At 43.6% G+C, this 14613-nt stretch overlaps 1 protein-coding gene across 1 annotated transcript in view; it reads right to left on the bottom strand.

The window, feature by feature from the left end:
• The window catches only part of ell (elongation factor RNA polymerase II), a 136424-nt gene that overhangs the window by 18381 nt on the left and 103430 nt on the right, over positions 1-14613 (bottom strand). Inside the window, exon 7 of the mRNA XM_072244570.1 lies at positions 2605-2686. Within this exon, the coding sequence (XP_072100671.1) occupies positions 2605-2686 (82 nt within the window). The remainder of the gene's footprint in view (positions 1-2604; positions 2687-14613) is intronic.

The following is a 14613-nucleotide window of genomic DNA, read 5'->3' as shown; positions in this document are numbered from 1 at the left end:
TGCCCTGGTCATAAATGCCCAACTTTTCAACCCTTGTGAACCATGTGGGTTTTCTCTGGGTGTTCCAGTGTCCTCCCACAGTCCACTTACTGGCTAATAGGTTAATTGGTCATTGTAAATTGTCCTGTGATTAGGCTGGTGTAAAGTAGGCAGCTGAGTGATGTGAGTCGTTGGGCCAGAAGGGCCTGTTCCGCGCTGTCTCTCTAAATAAAATATGAATGAAGGATGGATTTGCCAGCTGCTGCAGGGCTAAATGCATCATTTGCTGGGTGGAATGGAGCATTTCCTTGTGCTTTCTCTTCAATGCTGTCAATGGCAACACTGGGGACTGGACCACGTTGGCAATGCTGAGCAGACTCATTGAGTCAGCAAAGACAGCTGACAGGCGCTGTTCCCGTAGCTACTCACTCTCCTATTACAGCTGCTTCTGTTCACTCTGACTTACCAACAGTTTGTTTACAACAGTTCTCAGGAACCGTATCCTGTCATAAGCCAGGAACTGCATATACACCAAAAAGGAAGCCCATAAGGTTACAACTCAAAAATTCAACCTTATTATACTTCTTTCTCATTCTGAGTTTAGCTGGAATCTGGAGCTGGGCCTCCAGAACGGTGCTGCAAGTTCAGGTCCAAATCGTTATTCTAGGATAAGCTTCCCGATGCATGAGGAACCGGATCTGGCATCTTAGTGAAAGATGCAACCAACCATTTGCTTAACTCAAAATTACATGCTTATTTGGATACAACTGAATTATTTGTCACCAAAATGCATGATGGAAATTGCTAGTTAACTTGTCCAGGGACCAGGACAAAGGCAATCAGTCTCCTGTCAAGTTCACTTTTTTAAATATTATACAGTGGGAACCCAGAGCCAGTTATAAATTGCTACATTCTGGACTGGAAAAGGCAGAATTATGGGCGATTCTGATACAGATGGCTGGTGATACTCTAACTGGATCCCATCAAGACTTAATCACAAAACACCCAGGTGCATATCTACATTAAGAATCATTGGTGAATAGTTGATGGAAGAAATATTAAACCTTTCTGACAAGACTACCTCTGATCCTTTGTGAGCTTTTTAACCTTAGTCAGGAGATGAGAATGTGTTTGGTATTGGCTTCACAGGACACCAGATGTAAAAGTGCAAGATATGATCAGAATTGCCCAATTTTCAAAACTAATTGAAGAGTGCTCACTGGGTAAAAGACAGTATTTTAATCTGCTATTAATTTAGCAACTAGAAATAAAACCCCTCTGAATTGTCTCATGATTTAATCAACAGGAATGCCTTTTATGCAGTTCAGATAAGTTGAAGTTATTAGATGTCGTGTATATGGATTTCAGCAAGACATTTGATAAGGTATCCCATGCAAGGCTTATTGAGAAAGTAAGGAGGTATGGGATCCAAGGGGACATTGCTTTGTTGATCCAGAATTGGCTTGCCCACAGAAGGCAAAGAGTGTTTGTAGAAAGGTCATTTTCTGCACAGAGGTCTGTGACCAGGGGTGTGCCTCAGGGATCTGTTCTGTGACCCCTTCTCTTTGTGATTTTTATAAGTAACCTAGATGAGGAAGTGGAGAGATGGGTTAGTAAATTTGCTGATGACAAAGATTGAGGGTGTTGTGGATAGTGTGGAGAGCTTTCAGAGGTTACAGTGGGACATTGACAGGATGCAAAACTGGGCTGAGAAGTGGCAGTCATCCCAGATAAGTGTGAAGTGGTTCACATTGGTAGGTCAAATATGATGGCAGAATGTAGTATTAATGGTAAGACTCCTGGCAGTGTGGAGGATCAGAGGGATGTTGGTGTCTGAGTCCATAGGATACTCAAAGCTGCTGTGCAGGTTAACTATGTGGTTAAGGTGGCATGCGGTGTACCCTTCATCAACTGTGGGACTGAGTTCAAGAGCCAGGAGGTAATGTTGCAGCTGTATAGGACCCTGGTCAGACCCCATTTGGAGTACTGTGCTCAGTTCTGATCATCTCACTACAGGAAGGATGTGGAAACCATAGAAAGGGTGCAGAGGAGATTTACAAGGATGTTGCCTGGATGACTTGACCTTTTCTCCTTGGAGCGATGGAGGATGAGAGGTGACCTGACAGAGGTGATGAGAGGCATTGATTGTGTGGACAGAGGCTTTTTCCCAAGGCTGAAATGGCTAACATGAGAGGGCACACTTTTAAGGGTCTTGGAAGTAGGTACAGAGGAGATATCGGGGCAAGTTTTTTTCTTACGTAGAGAGTGGTGAGTGCGTAGAATGAGCTGCCTGCGGCAGTGCTGGAGGCAGATGCAGTAGGGTCTTTTAAGAGACTCCTGGGTAGGTACATGGAGTTTAGAAAAATTGAGGGCTATGGGTAACCCTAGGTAATTTCTAAAGGAAGTACATGTTCGGCACAGCATTGTGGGCAGAAGGGCCTGTATTGTGCTGTAGGTTTTCTCTGCTTATATGTTTCTATGTTAGTGATGACCAAATTTTAGATATGACCGGTTATTTAAACATCCACCAGGTGGCGCTGTCACTGCAGTACAGAAGGGAATTTGGCTTAAACTGAACACCAAGACACAACAGGAAAGAGCACTTAACCATTGCAGGGATCATACCTGTGGTGGGGAGGCTGAAGCTGTGCAGTCTTTTGGACTTGATGAAGGTGTCTCTCCAGAGTTGTGCAGTTGATAAGATTTCCTATACAAACAGAGTAAATGAGTACTTCAGGTCCAGGCAGAGGCAATTTTGTATGCTAACAGTGCAGCAAAGACGAAGGGAAAACCAGTCGCCATTAGGGTATCCTGATGTACATTATTCATCTGATCACACCAGAATGTACATGAATCAAAGTAAGATGGAAGATCAAACCTGTCCATAAAAGGCTGACATCAAATAAATGCAAAGCTTTCATTACATGGGAATGCTGAGAGAATGCAGAAAGCCTGAACTGAATAGGTGACTCTTAACCTAAAAGGTTTCAGATTATATGTTTATTTAAACAAATATATGCAAACTCTTGATATGAAACAAGTGACAGATCAATGGCAGAGCAGAATATAAGCATGGACACTAAAACCGGTAATGCTAATCCTAAAACAGTGGACACCAGAGCTAGCCCCTACTTTGTTTCCAATGCAACAGCATTAACACATCAGATTCACCATCTAGATTTATAAAAAAAAAACAGTACAGGGGTATTTGATAAATGTGACAACTATTAAAGATGTGTCCGGTCAAATTTAAGCATGATATAACAAAAAATAATAATTGAAACAGGCCCTTCAAGCCCATCTTGCTGATGCCAAACTATTATTCTGCCTGGTTTTTGGGGAACAGAGAAGAAACTACAGTCTTTCATGTGAAGTAACTACTCTATGTCCACCTCTGCATTCAGCAAGACTGTGGCCAGTGCAAAATATTTCATCCTTGAACAAAAGTTAATTTGGCGAATGGATATGAGTAAGAACTTTGTAGATTAAGAAGTTTATCTCAGATTGCCTATTGGGGTTATTAATTCTCAATGCATTTAAAATCATGGTATTTGGCTCTTATCTCACCCAGAATAGAAATAATTTTGCCATATTTATCCTTGTGAACCCTATGATCATATAGTAGGTTTCTATCTGCTCATCCCTGCTATTCGTTGTTGAAAATAATCATTCAAATAAGCAAAGATGATATGCTTTTAATTTTAATGACAGGCTTGATAGAACATCTCTCTAGATTTGTCCAGACTTGCACTATACTGCCTTTGATGGATTCCTAATCATCCAGTTCAGTGTGAAAAGACAGAAGCAAATACACTGAGTTAAAACAATATCTAAATATATTGTCACGATAGAAGCAAGATATGGTCACAATGTTGTAGTTTCCATGGCGTCCACCAGAAAAATGCCATCACATCTGGTAAAAACTTCAGGTGATAGATTCCTTGACGCCTGGTAAGGAAGTACAGGTCCGACTGGCTCAGCTGAACCTATTTGTGTCTATTTAAGGAAATGGCAGTCTCTAAGCCAATAGCACGGCTCATAAGAAAATTTATTTCCAAGTTAGCCCATTTGAGAGCAGACTGCAAGCAGAAACCAATTAACTCTTGAGAATCTTGAGCTTCAAGAATACAGAACAGCAATCAAATCACACTTGAGACTGAATTTTACAGTAATCAGTATAAGAGAATGTAAACCTTATGTGTGTTGAATGCACAAAAAGGAGAAAGGATTCTATTGCAAGCAAAACACCTGCAAAAGCTAATCCATATTTGTTCTAGAAGCATCAAAGTATTAATTTTATTTGTGAGGAGTCTTCACTCAATGATTTAATAAGGTTAACAGCACAGAATCATTAAGTAATCAGGTGAATAATAGTTTCAGATTGCACAGTCACTCTTCCCAATTGCTGAAGAGCTCTTCCCTGAATAAGTGTGGATTCCACCCATCTAGAGGCACTATGTACATGAACCTTGCAATGCGATAATTCAGAGAGTAATGCAAGGAATAACACATTAAAGACCTTTGTTGGCTTCAACTCTGTCAATCGAGAAGTACTGTGGAGCACTTCTTTGAAAAACACCTGCAAACAAATTCTCATTTTATGTTTGTTTCATAAAGCCATACAAGATGTGATTCTAACCAACAGGTGCATAAAAGCGCCAATCTCAATGAAGATCTATATCAAGCCTCTGCCTTGACATTTTTTGCCCAGTCTTCGTCACTACAAAACGTTATTGCTGGAGCAGTCCTATTCTACATCTGAAATGGGAACTATTCATTCAATGTCCATCTCCACTTGATGACCTACATCTTATTAGGGAAAGTGAGCAGGAGATAGATAGGAGCTACAGAGAGTTAGTCACTCCGAGGTGTAGGAGTTAGCTAAGTGGGTGACTGTCAGGGAAGGGAGGAGTCCAGATAGTAGAGAGCCATCCTCCTCAGTAATCGTTATCTCGTTTTGGATGCTGTTGAGGGGGGGAGACCTAACGAAGGATGACCACAGTGATCAGGTGTCTGGCACTGAGCCTGATTCTGTGATGCAGAAGGGGAAGAGAAGGGTGAGAAATGTGGTAGTCATAGGGGATTCCATAATGAGGGGAACAGACAGGAGGTTCTGTCAGCCTGATAGAGATACCCACATGGTGTGATACCTCCCAGATGCCAGGGTACGGGATGTCTCGGATCAGATGAAGAGTATTCTAAAGGGAGTGGGTGAACAGCCAGAAGTCTTGCTAGACATTGGTACCAATGATATAGGTAGAAAAAAGGAGAAAGTCCTGAAGAGAGAAATCAGGGAGTTAGGTAGGAAGCTGAAAAGCAGGACCTCCAGGGTAGTAATCTCAGGATTGCTGCCTGTGCCACATGCTAACGAGCTCAAGAATAACATGATCAGGCATATTAATGTGTGGCTGAGGGACTGATGCAGGGGGCAGGGCTTCAGATTCATGGATCATTGGGGCCTCTTCTGTGGGAGGTACAACCTGTACAGAAAACATGGGTTACACCTGAACCCAAAGGGGTCCAATAGCCTAGCAAGCAGGTTTAGAAGAACTGTTAGGGAGGGTTTAAACTAATCTGGCAGGGGAATGGGAACTGGAATGATCGGGCTAAGGAAGGGGAAACAGAAATAAATCAAAGATAGCGTACAACAGAGATTATAGAAAGAACAGGCAGGAGATGAGGCATAATCACAGCCACTGGGAAGGGTTACAGGGCAATAGAGGCGTGATGCAATTAAAACAGAAAGCAACAAATACTGGACTAAAAGTGTTATATTTGAATACACGCAGCATAAGAAATAAAATGGACGATCTTTAAATTCAGCTACAGATTGGCAAGTATGACGTTGTGGCCATCTCTGAAACTTGGCTAAAGGATGGCTTCCATTGGGACAACAGGAATTCTGCAGATGCTGGAAATTCAAGCAACACACATAAAAGTTGCTGGTGAACGCAGCAGGCCAGGCAGCATCTCTAGGAAGAGGTGCAGTCGACGTTTCAGGCCGAGACCCTTCGTCAGGACTAACTGAAGGAAGAGTGAGTAAGGGATTTGAAAGTTGGAGGGGGAGGGGGAGATCCAAAATGATAGGAGAAGACAGGAGGGGGAGGGATGGAGCCAAGAGCTGGACAGGTGATAGGCAAAAGGGATACGAGAGGGTCATGGGACAGGAGGTCCGGGAAGAAAGACAAGGCCCTTGTCTTTCTTCCCGGACCTCCTGTCCCATGACCCTCTCGTATCCCTTTTGCCTATCACCTGTCCAGCTCTTGGCTCCATCCCTCCCCCTCCTGTCTTCTCCTATCATTTTGGATCTCCCCCTCCCCCTCCAACTTTCAAATCCCTTACTCACTCTTCCTTCAGTTAGTCCTGACGAAGGGTCTCGGCCTGAAACGTCGACTGCACCTCTTCCTAGAGATGCTGCCTGGCCTGCTGCGTTCACCAGCAACTTTTATGTGTGTTGCTGGTATATCAGAAAGATAGGTTAGCAGGCAGAGGGGGTGGTGTGGCCCTGTCTATAAGAAATAATATTAAATCATTAGAAAGGGATGACATAGGATCGGAAGGTGTGGAATCTCTATGCATTGAGTTAAGAAAAGGCAAGGGTAAAAGGACTCTAACGGTAGTTGTATACAGGCCTCCAAACAGCAGCCGGGATATGGATTACAAATTACAGCAGGAGATAGAAAAGGTGTGTCAGAAGGGCAAAAGCCATGATAATCGTTGGGGATTTTAACATGGAAGTGGATTGGGAAAACCAAGCCAATACTGGACCTCAAGAGAGAATTTGTAGAATGTCTAAGGGATAGCTTTCTATAACAGCTTGCTGTTGAGCCCACTAGAGGATCGGCTGTGCTGGATTGGCTGTTGTGCAATGATCCAGAGGTGATAAGAGAGCTTAAAGTTAAGGAACCCTTAGGGAACAGTGATCACAATATGAGCGAGTTTACTTTGAAATTTGAGAAGGAGAAACGAAAATCCAATACATCAGTATTTCAGTGGAATAAAGGAAATCACAATGGCATGAGAGGGGAGCTGGCCAAAGTTGACTGGAAATGGACACTTGCAGGAAGGACAGCAGAGCAGCAGTGGCTGGAGCTTCTGCAAAAAATGAGGGAAGTGCAAGACAGATATATTCCAAATAAGCAGAAATTTTCAGATGGAAGGACACTACTGTGGCTGACAAATGAAGTCAGAGCCAAAGAAAAAGCAAAAGAGAGGGCATATAAGGAAGCCAGAGCTAGTGGGAGGATGGAGGATTGTGAAGATTTTAAAAACTTGCAGAAGGGAACTAAGAAGGTCATTAGGAAGGAAAAGATGAATTTTGGAAGGAAGCTAGCGACTAGTATCAAAGAAGACACTAAAAGCTTTTTTAAGTATATACAGGGTAAAAGAGAGTTGAGGGTAGATATTGGACCAATAGAAAATGACACTGGAGATATTGTAATGAGAGATGCAGAGATGGCAGAGAAATTGAATGTGTATTTTGCATCAGTCTTCACAGTGGAAGACATGTGCATTATACCGGACACTCAAGAGTATCAGGGAAGTGAAGTCTGTGCAGTGAAAATTAAGACTGAGAAGGTGCTCAGAGAGCTTAATGGTCTGAGGGTGGATAAATCTCCTGGACCTGATGGAATGCACCCTCGGGTTCTGAAGGAAGTAGCTGGAGAGATTGCGGAGGCATTAACAATGATCTCTCAAGAATCGATAGATTCTGGCATTGTACCAGATGACTGGAAAATTGCAAGTGTTACTCCGCTATTTAAGAAGGGTGGGAGGCAGCAGAAAGGAAACTATAGACCTGTTAGCCTGACATCAGTGGTTGGGGAAGTTGTTGGAATAGATTGTTAGGGATGAGGCACATGACAAGATAGGCCAAAGCCAGCATGGTTTCCTGAAAAGAAAATCCTGCCTGACAAACCAACTGCAATTTTTTTTTGGAAATTACAAGCAGGGCAGACAAAGGAGATGCAGTAAATATGGCGTACTTGGATTTTCAGAAGGCTTTTGACAGGTGCTGCACATGAGGCCTCTTAGTAAGATAAGAGCTCATGGAATTACAGGGAAGTTACTAGCATGGGTGGAGCATTGGCTGTTTGGCAGAAAACAGAAAGTAGGAATAAAGGGATCCTATTCTGGCTGGCTGCCAGTTACCAGTGGAGTTCCAAAGGGGTCGGTGTTGGGAACTCTGCGTTTTACGATGTGTGTCAATGATTTGGGCTATGGGATTGATGGATCTGTGGCCAAATTTGCTAATGGTACAAAGATAGGTGGAGGAGCAGGTAGTGTTAAGGAAACAGAGAGCCTGCAGAGAGACTTAGTTTAGGGGAACGGGCAAAGAAGTCGTAAATGAAATACAATGTTGGAAAGTGTATGGCCATGCACTTTGGTGGAAGAAATAAACAGGCAAACTAGTTTTGAGATGGGGAGAGAATTCAAAATGCAGAGACACAAAGGGACTTGGGTATCCTTGTGCAGGATACCCTAAAGGTTAACCTCCAGGTTGAGTCGGTGGTGAAGGAGGAGAATGCAATAGGAACAAAGATAGAAAACCTACAGCACAATGCAGGCTCTTCGCCCACAATGCTGTGCCGAACATCTACTTTAGAAGTTACCTTTTGTTACCCATAACTCTTTATTTTTCTAAGTTCCATGCACCTATCCAGGAGTCTCTTAAAAGATCCTATCGTATCTGCCTCCACCACCGTTGCTGGCAGCCCATTCTACGCACTCACCACTCTCTGCATAAAAAACTTACCCCTGACATCTCCTTTGTACCTGCTTCCAAGCACCTCAAAACTGTGCCCTCTCGTGTTAGCTATTTCAGCCCTGGGAAAAAGCCTCTGACTATCCACACAATCAATACCTCTCATCATCTTATACACCTCTGTCAGGTTACCTCCCATCCTCTGTTGCTCCAAAGAGAAAAGGCAGAGTTCACAGATCCTATTCTCATAAGACATGCTCCCCAATCCAGGAAACATCCTTGTAAATCTCCTCTGCACCCTTTCCATGGTTTCCACATCCTTCCTGTAGTGAGGCAACCAGAACTGAGGACAGTACTCCAAGTGTGGGGTCTGACCAGGGTCCTATATATGTTGACATTCATTTCTAGAGGTATAGAACATAAGAGCAGGGGTGTGATGTTGAGGCTCTACAAGGCACTTGTGAGACCACACTTGGACTATTGTGTGCAGTTTTGGGCTCCTTATTTAGGAAAGGATATACTGACATTGGAGAGGGCTCAGAGAAGAGTCATGAGAATAATTCCAGGAATGAGAGGGTTACCATATGAGGAATGTCCGGCAGCTCTTGGGTTGTATTCCCTGGAGTTCAGGTGAATGAATAGAAACATTCCGAATGTTAAAAGGCCTGAACAGATTAGACATGGCAAAGTTTCCCATGGCAGGGGAGTCTAGGACAAGAGGGCACAACTTCAGGATTCAAGGGTGTCCATTTAGAACAGAGATGCAGATAAATTACTTTAGTCAGAAGGTGGTAAATCTGTGGAATTTGTTGCCACGAGCAGCTGTGGAGGCCAAGACATTGGGTATATTTAAGGCAGAGATAGATAGGCTCTTGGTTAGCCAGGGCATCAAAGAGTACGGGGAGAAAGCAGGGGAGTGGGGATGACTGGAGGAATTGGATCAGCCCATGATTGAATGGCGGAGCAGACTCGATGGGTCAAATAGCCTACTTCTGCTCCTATATCTTATGGTCTTACTCCAGAATCAAACTTGCCCAACTTTAGTATTGGAGCTGCAGTAGGCAAATGACATTTGAAAGCAGAGCACCAAATCATCTGAGGATGTATGCCCCTCGCACTCAACATCCACAAGGCTCACTATCCACTTAACATATTGCACAATACTGCCCCTGACGAGACTCTGGATGATGTAATTCACTTTAATCTTCAGTCAGTAGCAGCCTTTGGCTATCTGAGGAAAAAGGTACTTGAAGTCAAGGTACAGGAGATAGAGTAGATGTTGGAAATCTTGAGCAGTACACACAAAATGTAGTTCAATCTTTTGGACCAAGATCCTTTCATCAGGACAGGAAGGCAAAGGGGCAGAAGCCAGAATAAAAATAGGTAGGAGGGAGAGGAGCACAAGCTACCAGGAAGTAGGTGAGTCCAGGTGAGGAGGATGGAGGAAGGAGAGTGAAAGGCAATGATGTAAGAAGCTACGAGTTCATGAAAAGCTGGAAAATAGATGATGTGAGGCCACCCTGCCCTCAAAATCTACTTGGCCAGTCTCTGAAAGCTCTCTCCTTTTGATCTGTCTCCATCTCCAGAAATAGATTATCTATTGATGGTATCCACAAACCCAGTTACCTTGAATATACTACTTCCTAGCCTGTCACTAATAAGAAAGCTATTCCCTTCTCTCAGTTCCTCTGCCGCCACCACATCTGATCTCATTAAGAGGCTCTTCATTCCAGGGCGCCTGAGATGTCCTCTCTTTAAAAAAAAGACAATGAGATTTCCCTTCCATCACTATCAATGCTACTCTCACCCATTTCTCCTCCAATTCCCTCACGTCTACCCTTATCTCCAACCTAACAACGTAGGCTTCTTCTTGTTCTCACCTTCCACCTCTGTATCCAACACATCATTTTCCGCAACTTCTGCCACCAGGCACATTCAACAACCACCCCCCCTCCCCCCCCCCCACTGGCCAATCTGCTTTCTGCAGGGATCGCTTTCTCCATGACTCCCTTTGTCCACTTGCTCCTTCCCACCAATCTCCCTCCTGGCACTTAACCTTGCAACCATGCTAAGGGCTGCACCTGCTGCTACACTAACTCTCTCATCACCATTCCGGACCCTAAACAAGCAGTGTTTCACCTGTGACTCTGCCAGTCTCATTTATGGCACCCGGTGCTTCCTCTTCTATATCTGTGAGCCCTGATGCAGACTGGGAAACCATTTAGTCAAGCACCATCACTCTATTCACCGCAAACGCCAGTATCTCCCAGTGATCACCCATTTCAATTTCACTTCCTATTGCAACACTGACGTGTCTCTCCATCACCTCCTCTGCCATGAGTCCAGACACAGGCTGGAGGAGAAACACCCCTTCGTCTTGGTAGTACATCATCAATTTCTCTAAATTTTGGTAACTACTCCCTTCAGTATTCCTTGTCGTGCGCCCCCCTCCACCCATTCTGGTGGCCTTCTCACCCCTTCTTCTCTGCTGTTCTTACAACTTGTCTATCAACTCCCTCTGGTTCCCACCTCCTTCTCTTTATCCCATGGTCTACTGCCCGCTTCTATCAGGTTCCTCTATCTCTACCCTTTGCCTCTTCCACATATCACCTCCAAGCTTCTCACATCATTTTCTTTCAAAGCTCCTTGCACCTACTTGCCTTCCCCCTCTCATCTGGACTTGCCCATTTTCTGCCAGCTTGTGCTCCTCTCCCTACCATTTTGTTCTGGCTTCTGCCATTTCCTATGCAGTCCTGAAGGATCTCAGTCTGAAAAATTCCTCCATGGATGCCGTCTGATCTGTTGAGTTACTTGAATATCAAGATTTCAAACCTGACACAAAATTTAACTTACTATGCAGCAATGATTCTGGTGCTCCTACTGGCTTGGACTACCTGTATCAAGCATATTAAAGCAGTGCAGAGATGATAATGCTGTCACCAAAATATCCACCGACAAGATAAGCAAACCAACTGCAGTATCCTCCCCCAGGCCAAACAAACTGACATCAGAATACCATTAAGGACAAGGTCCAGCACCTGGCTGCGTGGTGTGCCGACAACAATCTGGCCCTTAACACGCAGAAGACCAAGGAGATCATTGTGGACTTCAGGCATATCAGGAGTCACACTCACGTCCCCATCTACATCAACGGAACTGTAGTGGAGCGTGTATCAAGCTTCAAATTCCTTGGTGTCCACATTTCCGAGGATCTCACCTGGTCCCTGAACTCCTCCATCCTGATCAAAAAGGCGCAACAGCGCCTTTACTTCCTGCGGAGCATCAAGAAAGCTCACCTCTGTCACAGGATACTGATGGACTTTTACCGCTGTACCATTGAGAGCATACTCACCAACTGCACCTCAGTGCGGTATGGCAATTATCCCGTATCGGACCACAAAGAACTCCAGCGTGTGGTGAAAACTGCCCAGTGGCTACCCAATTGCCAACCATTGAGACCATTGAGAACATCTACCATAAACGTTGCCTGGGCAGGGCGAAAAGCATTATCAGGGATGCATCTCACCCTAACCATGGACTTTTCACTCTCCTCCCATCCGGTAGGCGCTACAGGAGCCTCTGCTCCCGCACCAGCAGGCACAGGAAGAGCTTCTTCCCTGAGGCTGTGACTCTGCTGAACCTCTCATCACAGCGCTAAGCAGTATTGCACCCATATTGTACTGTCTCAGTACTTCTATATTTGTGTGCTGTAGCACTTTTTTAATTCGCAGTTATTTTGTAAATAACACTATTCTTTGCATTTCTGGTCAAATGCTAAATGCATTTCATTGGCTTTGTATCTGTACTCGGCACAATGACAATAAAGTTGAATCTAAATCTAAAAATCTAAATTAGGCAGATAGAGGAAAAAATCCCAGAATGCCTTCAAAACCTCAAAAAAAATGCAGCAATCCCACTGCCTCCTGGAAATTCCTGGTCCACGACTGCTCAAACTGAAGGAGGAACATTTGGGAGGACACACAAACCCAGAATAAACAGGAGTGCACCACCAACCCACCCACCCACCATCTATCCCATCTGTGGTAGTCTTCATCAACCACCTTGGAATCCACCATACTAGAGTGAAAGTCATTTTTGACACCGAGGGATATGCAAGGTGAGTAATGTTTTCAGTGTGGCGACTGATTCTGTAACTATACGGAGCAACTTTTTTCCAGAATAATCAGTAGAGCAAGTTCTGGTCAATATGAGATTTAGTTTGAAATTGAGAGCAACTATTTATCAGGAGTTGGAAAGCTGCCAAGCTAAGACTTTGAAAGAGCAGACACTGCAGGGGCCGATTTTGAATAAAATGATTGTGACTGTCATGTATTTTGTTGTCAAAAAGAACAAAGCTGCAAAGCTTCAGATCTAGACAGAAGCTTGGATGACACAAACTAACTGTTGATGAATACAGCAGGTGCATCAGCCGAGATCACCATTCTGCAACAGTACATCTTGCTCAAAGTGATGTGGGCACAGTATGTGGGTAGAGGGGAATGGACTGCCATTTATAAAGGATCGTGAGTTTCACTCTGCTAACTAAATACTCTCAGCTTGATTATATCAAACAACCTAAAAATTCACAGGGAAAATGCAGAAGAAATAAAAATAACTAAGGAAATAATAAAAAAAGAGGTTCACAAATTAAGAATCATGAATGTCCTTGCATTTCAAGCTGCCAGACCATTTCTGCATGGGTGCATAATTGTTGCTGCACCTAGTAAACATCCTTTAGAAGATAAAGCACAAACATGCCAAAATGATGGTGTTAAAATGGTTGAAGTGTGAGGGTAGTTTGCACAGACTGGCCTGTGTTCCACAGAGTTTAGAAAACTTAGGTGCAACTGGAAAAACTGCATCAGCATCTTTATATTATTTAACTTCCACGATTATTACATAAAGGCAATGATTAATTAAATGGAAGTGCCATTGTTTCAGAGGTTGGAATGGAGAATCCCTGTAAATCAACATTTCCTGGGCAATATCCTGGTAGTGTCCATACTTCCGTGTCAAATGGCAGTACATATCATCATCTCTAAGGGAACTTCCAGTCTTTAAGTGTTTCTGGAATGGAAGAAACAATCCTGGGGAGGGTGAGGTGAGGGGAACATCCACAGTTTGTCAGTATTTCCAGGGATTTCCCCACCTGCTTCAATATTATCAGCATATTTCCTGCCAGATGACATCATTTCCTGAGTGGTATCATACAAAAGAAAACTTAAAAAGGATGGAGAAGCAAAATACCTGGCTGTTATTAAATATCCAGTTGTTCTTCATGAATCCAACTACCACATAATACTATTGTGCCCACACAATAGTCACTGCACTTGAAATAATTCACTGTACCTCGTGCAATTCCAATGTAACAAACAGCCGCCAGATAAAAATTCAGAAAATCCCTTTACCAATTCTTATGCATTCAAAATTTGCAAACATTTGCCAGGAGACATTTTTTCCACCTCAAAATTGGAACTACAATGCTCGGGTAGATATTCCATCATATGGCGCTGCGTTAAGTGCAACATTTAAAAAATTATTTTCTGGTTCAAATTTGATGCTTAATATTGCTAGCAGTGGATTCCACCATGATTCGGGGGGGGGGGGGGAGAAAGGGGAGAGGAGCTTGGATACATTAACACCACAAGTTGCCTTGTCCTTCTGAGTGGTGGGCCGTAAAGAGTTGCATTCACAGAAACTTTGATGATTTACTGCAGTGAATTTTACAGACAACATGCACCCGTGAGCTCTGGTGGTGGAAGAAGTGGGCAGTGTGCTGTCAAGTAGGCAGCTTGGTCCACAATTCAACAGTTAGGCAAATGAAAAGTTATTTTAGCACAGCCCTACAGACAGAGGAGCTTCTGAGTACCTGTCTGTTGCAGAGTGACAATAACCTATTTCTGACTTGCTGCAATGACCAACTATTTTAA

The sequence above is a fragment of the Mobula birostris genome, chromosome 26 (assembly GCF_030028105.1).
Source record: "Mobula birostris isolate sMobBir1 chromosome 26, sMobBir1.hap1, whole genome shotgun sequence".
NCBI lineage: Eukaryota > Metazoa > Chordata > Chondrichthyes > Myliobatiformes > Myliobatidae > Mobula > Mobula birostris.
The sequence above is the reverse complement of the archived record's forward strand: the minus strand, read 5'-3'. Positions and strand labels throughout refer to the sequence as shown.